General features: G+C 42.9%; 1 protein-coding gene and 1 non-coding gene across 2 annotated transcripts; both read left to right on the forward strand.

Moving 5' to 3' along the window:
- Positions 1-84: 84 nt before the first annotated feature.
- On the forward strand, positions 85-10,830 carry LOC135342888 (patatin-like phospholipase domain-containing protein 7). Its single transcript, XM_064539732.1, has 28 exons — positions 85-338; positions 393-490; positions 550-602; positions 756-837; positions 931-1,125; positions 1,314-1,474; positions 1,733-1,880; positions 2,140-2,514; positions 2,792-3,034; positions 3,379-3,540; positions 3,795-3,928; positions 4,175-4,430; positions 4,489-4,602; positions 4,708-4,798; positions 5,019-5,138; positions 5,263-5,326; positions 5,393-5,507; positions 5,792-5,860; positions 5,912-6,046; positions 6,368-6,403; positions 6,468-6,612; positions 8,274-8,450; positions 8,506-8,558; positions 8,618-8,804; positions 9,129-9,277; positions 9,546-9,658; positions 9,752-9,791; positions 10,313-10,830. The coding sequence occupies exons 1-28, from the start codon at positions 197-199 to the stop codon at positions 10,706-10,708; spliced, it is 4,053 nt and encodes a 1,350-aa protein (XP_064395802.1). The 5' UTR covers positions 85-196; the 3' UTR covers positions 10,709-10,830.
- Trnad-guc (transfer RNA aspartic acid (anticodon GUC)) lies at positions 5,632-5,703 on the forward strand. Its single transcript has one exon. It is a non-coding gene; the product is annotated as a tRNA-Asp (tRNA).
- Positions 10,831-11,317: the final 487 nt, after the last annotated feature.

Genomic DNA, 11,317 nt, shown 5'->3' on the forward strand with positions numbered 1-11,317 from the left:
GTAAGACACTGCAAAAATCACAAAAAGATTCCTACCAGAACAGAACATAGATTGAACAAGTTTAATAACGATCCGTACCATTTATTCATGTGGCTGAGGTCAAAGGTGATCTTACTAAGCCAGGATCTAGGAGGAGAGGAACTGTACAAGTTTATAAGTATATCTAGCTCTGTACTGGGACACTGACAGTGAAGTCATGGACTCTACATGGGTGGAAGAGATGGTAGCCTTTGCCACTGAGCATCTCGTTGCCATAGTGTCTACCTCGGTGGCTGTTTCCCTGGCTCTAATTTTCTTTTGTGTGTGCCCAAGGAAGTCCAAAGAACCAAGGGAGGCCGGTGAGACACTGTGTCAATAGTAAGGTGGCTAGTATTGAATACATCCACACACAGCCCCGGTAATGGGGGAGGAAACGTTGCCGAGGGTACCGTCTGGACGATTGAGAAAGAGAGATTTGGTCCGACACTATTCACGACGAATCTTTAACAAGGTGATAAACAGACGTTCATCTGAAATTTCATCCCTTACACTCACATTATTTTTGTTCAGGCTGGTGAATTCAGGAGGAAGCCAAGAGAGAGAGTTATCAACATAGCCAAGCGGTGAGTCACAACCCACGCCCACACACACTCAGTCACAACCCACACCCACACACACTCAGTCACAACCCACGCCCACACACACTCAGTCACAACCCACCACCACACACACTCAGTCACAACCCACACCCACACACACTCATGTTATGTGTGCAGGTTTCTGCAAGGCCCAGAGATACCTGAGAGACAGCTGTACAGAGAACCACCAGACGCCTTTCTAGAGGCTGACCACTTGGAAGTAAGTTTGTAAAAGGCTTGTCCACTGTAACACGCACACACACACACACACACACACACACACACACACACACACACACACACACACACACAGGGAGGTGATCCCAACGTTCCTTCAGAGGTCCTCTACCTGCTCAAGAGCGTAAGAGCATTCGGCCATTTTGAGAAGCCTCTCTTCATTGAGCTGTGCAAACATGTCGAGACAAAATTCGTGCCCGCTGGTGCCATTCTGTTCCGGCCTGGACAAATTGACGACTCTATCTACGTAGTCAAAAATGGCCGCCTAAAGGTAGGTTATAGGTATATTGTATTCATGACAACTCTTCACTCCGTCTTTTATAAGCTACGAAGTAAATGATTGTATCCGTGGGACGGTGGTTTTTTGAGGCCTACCACAAGTACAGTGGAAAGTCTGGCATTCTAGGGCTTCTAGTGCACCTCCATGTTTGATCTTATGTGTCTCTCCTCCCCCCACAGGTGTACATCATGGAGGCTGATGGCTCAGAGCTTCCCCTGAAGGAGGCTGGTACTGGGGACAGTGTACACTCCATGTTGAGTATCTTGGATGCTGTTATTGGCCACCCAAAGACATTCAAAACAGTGGCTGCCAAAGCCATCAGAGACACCTATGTGCTGCAGTGAGTTCAGAGTTCACACTCTACGCTGAACTAACAGAGTACATATACAGTGTACGTACAGTACAATATATGCGACCTTCTAATTGACAAAAATCATGAATGATGTGAAAATGGACGAGTACTTACATGTGTATTGTGTATTAGTACTGTTCTGCTATATATACACACAATCATCAGCCCCTCTCTGTACTTTATACATGTAAGTGATGATAAAGTTAGGGTGTATACATCTCTTCACTTTATTTCTCCCCTTGCCAGAGTGAGGTCCAAAGCTTTTGAAGCATTCTTCAAGGACAATCCCGACTCCCTGCTGAGGATGGTGCAGATTGTCATGCTCAGACTGCAGAGGGTCACCTTCCTAGCACTCAACCACTTCCTAGGCCTGGGCAGGGAGCTACTCAACCAGGTGTGTGTATGTATGAGTTATTGTGTGAAGTATTTGTGTGAATAAAAGCTCACGTAAATTTAATCACACCACAATAAAAGCGTAATAACGTAAAACGTTTTTTACGAGGACGGTTCTTGTAACTGCTTAGGCAATACTTATCTTCTAATCAGTACCAAAAGTAGATAAGAGTACTCTTGGCAGTACGCATTCTAGAAAATGTCTCAAGCTGAAATTGTTACTGTATAATTATGTGTGTGTTCTCTTTCTTTGCCGACAGAAACCGTCCTTGATTGGTGAGTACAGTGTCAAGCAGCTTCCTCGCAGGTTTAACCATCACAGAGGAGCACACGCCAGCCCTCATGGCTTTAAAGAGCCGTCCTTCCGTACTGTCTCACAGACCTCCCTCGATTCGGACTCTGACACCGAGCCAAGCAGACCACCCCCCCTAGCGGCCAGCCAACTAAAGCCCCTCCTCAAGTCCACTCTTACTTCAGAGGCTGCAAAGAGCACTGATTCGGAGGTTGACGATATGGTGCCAGGCAAGGGAGGTAAGTCTAAGAAGACCGTGGCCATTGATACATCACAGAATGAGCACTTTTCTCATCGGCTGATTCCAGTGAGGTCACCAGAGTTCGACAATGTTATAGACCAGGTGGGTTGAGCAATGTGACTACCAGTGAGAGCACTGCAGTCCCTATACTTCATGCTAGGTCTACATGCACACACATGTATGTGTCTGTACATGTAACGTACCGTATAGCGGGTTATTTTCGGATGGTGAAAATGTTCGTATTATAAAGCATCATCTATAAAATATTAATGTGTAATGGGTTTTATGTCATCATTCTGAGCTGTACAAATATTCATACGAAATATTATTATGCACAAGTATACGTGACAACATTTAATGTCCTATTATCTGGTCCCAGGCTCGAGTTGATCGTCAGCGCTTCTCTTCCGAAGGGATTTACCCCTCAGATGGTGGGGGTGGGGTCCTCCACCAGTCTCAAGGCGACCAATCACCTGTCTCTGAGGGTGGGGAGGGGAGTAGGAACAGCTCCCTGAAGAGAGGCCTCACTCCTGGGCTCAAGTTCTCCCACTTTGCCTCCATTGAGAGTGCTGAAGTGTTGAGGGCAGCCACTGAAGACTTGGTCAGGATATTCCAGTTGCAGGCAAGAGTCAGTAGCTATAATAATTATGGGAGTCGGTGTGTACGTGCAATAGATGTTTCAGTGGCCCATTGGCATCCTAGCCAGGTTATTATAATGTGTTTAGTAGTACACATGTACTTTCCTCTAATATTGCACATGATTGGCAGTAAGTTTTGAACAGTTTTTGGTCATAAACATTGTACACATGTAGTATCTTAATATCTCAGGCAGTAGTATTAACTTTGTTTTCAGAATGGTTTGTGCATGTAATTCTGTGATATCATGGTGTTGCATAAAGCCACTCACCTACTTCCCTTTTGCCAGCTAGTGTTACAATAGTCCTCTCCTCCCTTCCCTGCCTCCAGGATGAGTCGCTATTGAAGAGTCGTATCCAACTGATTGAGGTGCCATGTGACTCCCTACTGGGGCTGGAGGGAGATCTGGAGAGTTGCGTCTACTTCATTGCCACTGGACGCCTCAAGGTCTACAGACCTCTGACCAGCTATGACAACGACAGACAAGATCAGGTGAGGGACCGTACATGCAGGCTGTAGTCTCAATCTATGTATGTAGAATAAATTTTACTGTAACATTGTATGTACACTGATTCATCTCCTACATGTACTACTATGTACATTGCTTAGATTTCTGTGCTAGTACAGTACATGGATTTGTGATTCATACATGTTAAGGATTTCCATGCAGTAGTGCCATGATGTGTTTATACAATCTCTCTTGAGAGTAGGATACATCATTTACCCCGCCCCCTCCGCTCATGCAGGACCTGCTCTATATGGCGTGTCCTGGTGAGTTCTGTGGAGTGCTCTCTGCCCTGACAGGGGAGCCATCGTTCATCACTATTAAAGCTGCTACTGACTCACATCTCATTGCCATCACCAAGACCAACCTCTATCAGTGAGTTGCTTAATTACTGGTGTTTGACAGCCATGGATTGCGCCCAGTATGGTACACGTACATTTTAGATTCTGGGGTATTTGGCAAGCTAAATTTGGAGTCTAGTAATCTTGAAGTGCTTCATAGTCTGCCCACTGTATACCACACACGCACGCACACACACACACACACACACACACACACACACACACACACACACACACACACACACTCACACTCACACTCACACTCACACACACTCACTAGCATAATGTCAGAACAACCTCTGGCCATCTGTGGGTTGGCCTTTGACATGGTCCAACGTCTCTCCCCTGCATTGCGTCAGATTGACTTTGCTCTGGACTGGATGGAACTGGAGGCGGGCCGAGCTCTCTATCGTCAAGGAGACGAAGCTAACGCAGCATATATTATCCTGAATGGGCGTGTCCGGTCAGTAGTCAAGAAAATAGACGGGAAAAAAGAACTAGCGGACGAATTTGGACGAGGGGAGTCCATTGGAATGGTGGGTACAGTACACACATGTACTTGTATGCAGAGCTCTAGTACTGGCTACTATGCAGGTTGAGGTGATGACTCATTCCCCGTGTGCTACTACAGTGCATGCAATCAGAGACACTGAGTTGGCCTGTCTACCAGTGGGCCTGCTCAACACCATCAAGCTCAAGCATCCTCAGGTGCAGGGAGACATGTGCAATGTCCACTGTACTCATGTCACAAGTTACTGTGATTTGTTTTGAACCCCCAAATTCACGGGCTGTACACTTTTTATTCCACTGCAGGTAGTGTCTCGACTGATCCAGATGCTGGGAGAGCGTATTCTGGGCAGCTACCATAAGCTAGCCTCTCCAGTGTCCAGCACCAGCCTATCAGGTGAGGCAACACACGTGTCAATGAAGCAAGCGTTTTATTGAGATATGGTACTGTACGAGTATTTCGTTGAGATTGTAGCAAATTTTAAGTGTAGCTCTAACTATTACAGACTGTTTGGTGCAGTGTACATGTGTGTGTGGTTTACATACTGTAGTTAGCTCTTAGTGCTGGGGTGATTCAATGGTGGTGTGTTTCTCTACTACATGTTCTGTGATGTCAGGTGACACAACAAAGAAGCACATGGTGTCCAATCGATCCACGGTTGCCATAGTTCCCATTACCAGTGATGTACCTCTCTCTGAGTTCACTCAGGAGCTCTGTGCCTCCATCAAATCTATCGGTAATCTATATCTGTAGCTAGTAAAACTGTGCAATGTTGTATGTACATGTACTGTACTATAATATTTTAATCATCCATCTGTAAATCATATTACGTATGTCACATTCCTATTTATCATATCCAGGTACATGTTTGACATTAACAAGCTCACTAATCGAAGAAGAGTTAGGAAGTACAGCTTTTGAGAGGTAAATTATTCCCTTCCATACACGTACATGTATAGCATTGTGGTGAATGTTTCTGTGTTTCTTCAGTACACACGAGTACCGACTGAGGACTTGGTTGGGCCACCAGGAAGACAGTCACAGGATTGTTCTCTACCACGCTGATCCAGGTCTCTCTAAATGGACAGCCAGATGTATCAGACAGGTAAGTTTGTTTGGCATTACCAAGGAGTTTATAAAGATGTTATGTTTACACATAATTATACTCTGCATTACATGTAGCCAATTATTATTATTAAATTAAGTTCCTGATAAGCTGTTATCAGATATCCTCGATAGTATAGTGGTAAGTATCTCCGCCTGTCACGCGGAAGACCCGGGTTCGATTCCCGGTCGGGGAGCTCTTTTTTGTAAAGTTTCTTTTTTTGTGTTTTTACTCTGTAGTGCAGGTTCAATTCCAATGGTCATAAACTTTTTTTCTTTTTCCAGGCTGACTGCATTCTCCTGGTAGGACTAGCTCATAAAACTCTCTTAGAATCTACGGAATCTATGAGAAAGGTATCTTTCTATTCATAATAATTATTATGTATGAAGGAATTTGTTCTTTAGATTGCAAAGCAAGTGGAGTCTATTTCAGCCAGGGTGCAGAAAGAGCTTGTCCTACTTCACAGAAAAAATGTCGGTCACCCAAGTGGCACTGTAAAGTGGCTGAATGCTCTGGGATGGCTCTCTGCTCACTTCCATGTAAGTTATCGTAGTGCTAGAAATGTATGCGTGGGCGTGGTACTAACTATGCGTGGGCGTGGTACTAACTATGCTATTTGTGCGAGCAGCTACCATGTCGCATAACTTTGCTCCGCAATTAATTCAAGGCCTGTACAATCCCATTAAAATCCCAGTGTTTAATCAAAGAAATGTTTTGGGAGTGGGAGCCTTAATGAATTTGGCCAAAACGCTTATAACTTAGTTTGTATTATTATCATTGCTGGCTTGATTCATATTGGTACAGCTTTGTTGGTCTTAGTATTCATCAGCAGTTTTGACGAATACCTTCTTTAATTACAGGTTCGATGTCCAGACTATTTCTTTGAACAGACGCACGTAAGTTCTTCTAAATCTCTCTCTTTTTGGTTGACCTCTAAACTCTCTCTCTCTCTCTCTCCAGATTAAGCTCAGTTGTCCTGATAAGCACTCTGATTTCTCTCGATTGGCTAGACGCCTGACAGGAACATCAGTTGGCCTCGTGTTAGGAGGGGGAGGGGCCAGGGGAATCTCCCACATAGGCACTCTGAAGGCCTTCACTGAAGCAGGTACATGTATATACTCATCGTACACAAAATAAATTTCAACTTTTTGTCTGCCCTGACGACATTGGCCCCAACGAAATACATCGGTATTGTTCTAAGCTTTCAGAATATCATAAAATGTGTGACATTGGATCGGCGATATGGCTGTTGAAAGATGTTCAACTACACCTACCCTCCGTAATTTAATCGATAGTTTGGGGACTCCTTCAACAGCCATAACTTTTACCGTTGTTCCAGTGTCAACGATTTTATGATTTTCTGAAAGCTTAGAAAAAGACCTTTCAAATGATGTCATCAAACTTCACATTTGTGAGATAAAAGTATTTGCCAATTTGGCGATACCATGGATAATAAATAGCCCATGGCCCAAGGTCGAAAAATGACAAATTAGGGCCCCAATAAAATTTTTGATTGAAACACATTATTTGAAAGGTGTTGTTCTAAGCTTTTAGAATATCATAACATATTTAACGTTGGATCGGCGATACTAAAGTTATGGCTGTTTAAAGATGTTCAACTGCACCTCCTTCATAAGATTTAATCATTGGTTTGGGGATTCTTTCAACAGCCATAACTTTTGTACTGTTGATCCAATGTCAACGATTTTATGATTTTCTGAAAGCTTAGAAAAAGACCTTTCAAATGATGTCATCAAACTTCACATTTGTGAGATAAAAGTATTTGCCAATTTGGCGATACCATGGATAATAACCCATGGTCCAAGGCCGAAAAATGACAAATTAGGGCCCCAACAAAATTTTTGATTGAAACACATCATTTGAAAGGTGTTGTTCTAAGCTTTTAGAATATCATAACATTTTTGACGTTGGATCGGCGATACTAAAGTTATGGCTGTTTAAAGATGTTCAACTGCACCTCCTTCGTAAGATTTGGTTTGGGGATTCTTTCAACAGCCATAACTTTTGTACTGTTGATCCAATGTCAACGATTTTATGATTTTCTGAAAGCTTAGAAAAAGACCTTTCAAATGATGTCATCAAACTTCACATTTGTGAGATAAAAGTATTTGCAAATTTGGCGATACTATGAATAATAGCCCATGGTCCAAGGCCGAAAAATGACAAATTAGGCCCCCAACAAAATATTTGATTGAAACACATCATTTGAAAGGTGTTGTTCTAAGCTTTTAGAGTATCATAACATTTTTGACGTTGGATCGGCGATACTAAAGTTATGGCTGTTTAAAGATGTTCAACTACACCTCCTCTGTAAGATTTAATCATTGGTTTAGGGATTCTTTCAACAGCCATAACTTTTGTACTGTCTGTTGATCCAATGTCAACGATTTTATGATTTTCTGAAAGCTTAGAAAAAGACCTTTCAAATGATGTCATCAAACTTCGAGATAAAAGTATTTGCCAATTTGGCGATACCATGGTCCAAGGCCGAAAAATGACAAATTAGGGCCCCAACAAAATTTTTGATTGAAACACATCATTTGAAAGGTGTTGTTCTAAGCTTTTAGAATATCATAAAATTTTTGACGTTGGATCGGCGATACTAAATTTATAGCTGTTCAACTACACCTACCCTCTGTATTTTAATCGATGGTTTAGGGACTCTTTCAACAGCCATAACTTTTGTACCGTTGATCTAATGTCAACGATTTTACGATTTCTGAAAGCTTAATTTTCCCTGCACAGGGATTCCCATCGACATGGTTGGGGGTACCAGTATCGGTGCCTTTATGGGAGCACTTTATTGTGAGGAGAGAGACGCTGGGAAGGTAGAGAAGAGGTCACGACCTTGGGCTCACGGAATGGCCAGATACGTCGACAAGATTTTTGACCTCACCTACCCTTCAACTAGTTATTTCACAGGTACATGCTATACCTTTAGTTGGGACATAATCAAGCTTATTATTTTACTTTGCAGGAAAGGCTTTCAATAATCTGATCCATAAAGTGTTTGGAGAGAAACAAATTGAGGTGGCATGCTACTTTTTATCATGTGTTATGACCTTTTGACCCCTTCCCCCATTATGCAGGACTTGTGGATTCCTTACTTCTGTATTACCACTGACATCACTGAGTCCAAGATGAGAGTACACACTAGTGGTTCACTGTGGCGGTACGTTCGTGCCAGTATGTCCCTGTCCGGATTCCTACCTCCCCTCTGTGACCCCGTGGACGGACACCTCATTCTGGACGGAGGTTACGTCAACAACCTCCCAGGTACGTAACTGTACATGTAACCTTGTGTGTTTCTCAGTACGAGGTATATTTAGTTTATTAAGTGGCCATAACTTGAAGATACACAAATGTACATACATGTATAGAGATAGTACAATACTGCACAGTCGTATACAATACAATGGACAACAAATTTTATTACTTTACAACTTGTGCAAAGTTTCTTAATCAAAGATTTTAAGTACATTATTACTTAATAGACATAATAGAGTGTAAGTCACAAGAACACTGTCACTCTTGTGCAATCATGGACAACAATGTGTATATGTACATGTATTATATGGCTTTCATTTCCACTCTGTGTAGCTGATGTAATGGCTGACATGGGAGCAGAGAAGATCATCGCTGTGGACGTAGGCTCTCAGGACAACAACAACCTCACTAACTATGGAGACCACATCTCAGGGTGGTACATCCTCTGGAACAGGCTCAACCCATTTGCCGAGAAGATTAGGGTAAGGGCATATAGACATGAGGGAATACAAGTTAAAGATGTGTCCAGAAACACTTTAGTTCAGGGTGTTACACTGGCTCCCTAAGTATAGTAAATGTACCAGAAGTGAGAATTTCTCTGTTTATAACTTTTAACGATTGGGTCCTGCCTTGGGTATGCACTTCAAATACTTCTAGGGAGTACAGTATAATAAAACAAACACGTTCATTCAAACAGTTCATTTTTATTATTTGTGGTGGTGAGTGTGACGGCATTGTCTCTTCCTGCAGGTGCCCAACCTCACTGAGATACAGTCACGCCTCGCGTATGTGTCATGCATCAGACAGCTAGAGAGAGTGAAACAAGACGGGATGTGCGAATATGTCAGACCACCTATTGACGGGTGAGCGAGTAATAACATACACACACCGTAATCCATGTACACGTATGTTATTGTTGTTATTGATCATAATTATTTTGATCCCCCCCCATTCAGGGTTTCTACGCTGCAGTTTGGAAGCTTTGACACTGTTATGGTGAGTAGCTCGTGTTGCTTGTGGTGCCTTTTATGTGTATTTGAAGTAGTAAACCTCGAGTGTACTGGGAAATACCGTATAGCGCGAAATTTTCGAGGCACTTATATTTCGTGGATTAGCCTCTAAAAGCTATTTCGTTGCACAATGTTTCTGCTTACCGGAAGCCACGCCTTTAAATCTATGCATGTTACACCTCAATTTTTGTGGACTTAATTTTCGTGTAGGATTCTAACCCGCGAAAATTAAGCCCCGCGAAAATGTTGCGCTATACGGTAATATAGGCTATCTATGATCATGTACTTGCTAATTTTGTTTCATATAAAATTATATACATGTACAGACCAGGTATAGTTTAAGTAATTCGTACAACAATAATATAATGTAGTAATTCAAAGTTCCAATGTTTCGATGGAGAGGGTCTGCGAATCCATTGTGCCCATCACTGAGGCCGCATTTCCACGCTGTACTGCGACCATTGTATAGGTATTATCAATTATTGTCTGTTCTTCTCCACCCTCCAGCCATTGGGCTACCAACACTGCAAGCTGGTTGTGAGTGGATGGCAGAAGTCCGAGGAGATGCAGCATCTCTTCTCAACACCTTCTGATGAGGACTTTCAAAAGAAGAGAAGCGTGTCCCGTCAGTTTGATAGCAATGTTCAACGTTCAGATTCCGTGCGCAACCTCGTGGCTTTGACCGCTCAAATCCCTCGCTACAGCTATCCTGAAGTAGACGAGAGTGAAGATGTAGACGGTGGCGGCTATTGGTCGAGTCCCGAGGATCACGTGACCTACCTAGAGGGGCGTGGCATGGATGAGGACAGTCCCAATACCGCGGAGCCAAATTCATCCCCAAATGAAATCCAAAGGACAGCCACCGCGACTGTGACAGCTTGGTCGGACTCAGAAATTATGTAGCTAGATATTCATTGTATTCCCCCTGCTTTGTGCAAAACAAACATTGTGAAAACCTCATAAAAGTAAATTTTGCTTGTAAGTGGGCGTGACGGTCCTTTGGTAAATGGTCACGCCCATTGGAATGAAGTCAACCCTTTGACTGTAATTTGCAAACTTGCTGTGTGTTGTAAATTGATCTGAGGTCACACTGAGTGAAACAACAGTAGGTTGATCAGCATGCAGTTGTGTTCTAGCTTAGTGGGCTTATAAATTATGCTGTTTCTCACTAGTCTCGAATACCCGCCTCAACCTAAAAGCTTTTTAGGTTGAGGCTGGTATTCGAGACTAGTTTCTCACTAACTTTCCAACCACGCCCATCTTTGTCTTAATTGCATGCCTTTGGCGAAATGGGCGTGGTCTCCAGTCAAGTGCATGAATATAATATTATTGTTCTGTAAATGTTTGCATTTGCAATGCACATAGCAATGGCTGCTTACCATATCATAATTATTCCGTCAGATTCCTTAATAATGTGCGACAGACGTGTGCTGTGTGCAACCAATACTACACCCCCATACCTCTGATTGTGTAGCTAGCTATGTGTGCTGTGTGCAACCAATACTACACCCC

The sequence above is a fragment of the Halichondria panicea genome, chromosome 10 (genome assembly GCF_963675165.1).
Source record: "Halichondria panicea chromosome 10, odHalPani1.1, whole genome shotgun sequence".
NCBI lineage: Eukaryota > Metazoa > Porifera > Demospongiae > Suberitida > Halichondriidae > Halichondria > Halichondria panicea.

Coding starts and splice junctions, on each gene's coding strand:
- LOC135342888 (XM_064539732.1), top strand. CDS start 197: ATGGACTCTACATGGGTGGAAGAGATGGTAGCCTTTGCCACTGAGCAT. Junction 3,541..3,794: donor ACAACGACAGACAAGATCAG/GTGAGGGACCGT, acceptor CCGCTCATGCAG/GACCTGCTCTATATGGCGTG. Junction 5,861..5,911: donor CTACGGAATCTATGAGAAAG/GTATCTTTCTAT, acceptor TTTGTTCTTTAG/ATTGCAAAGCAAGTGGAGTC.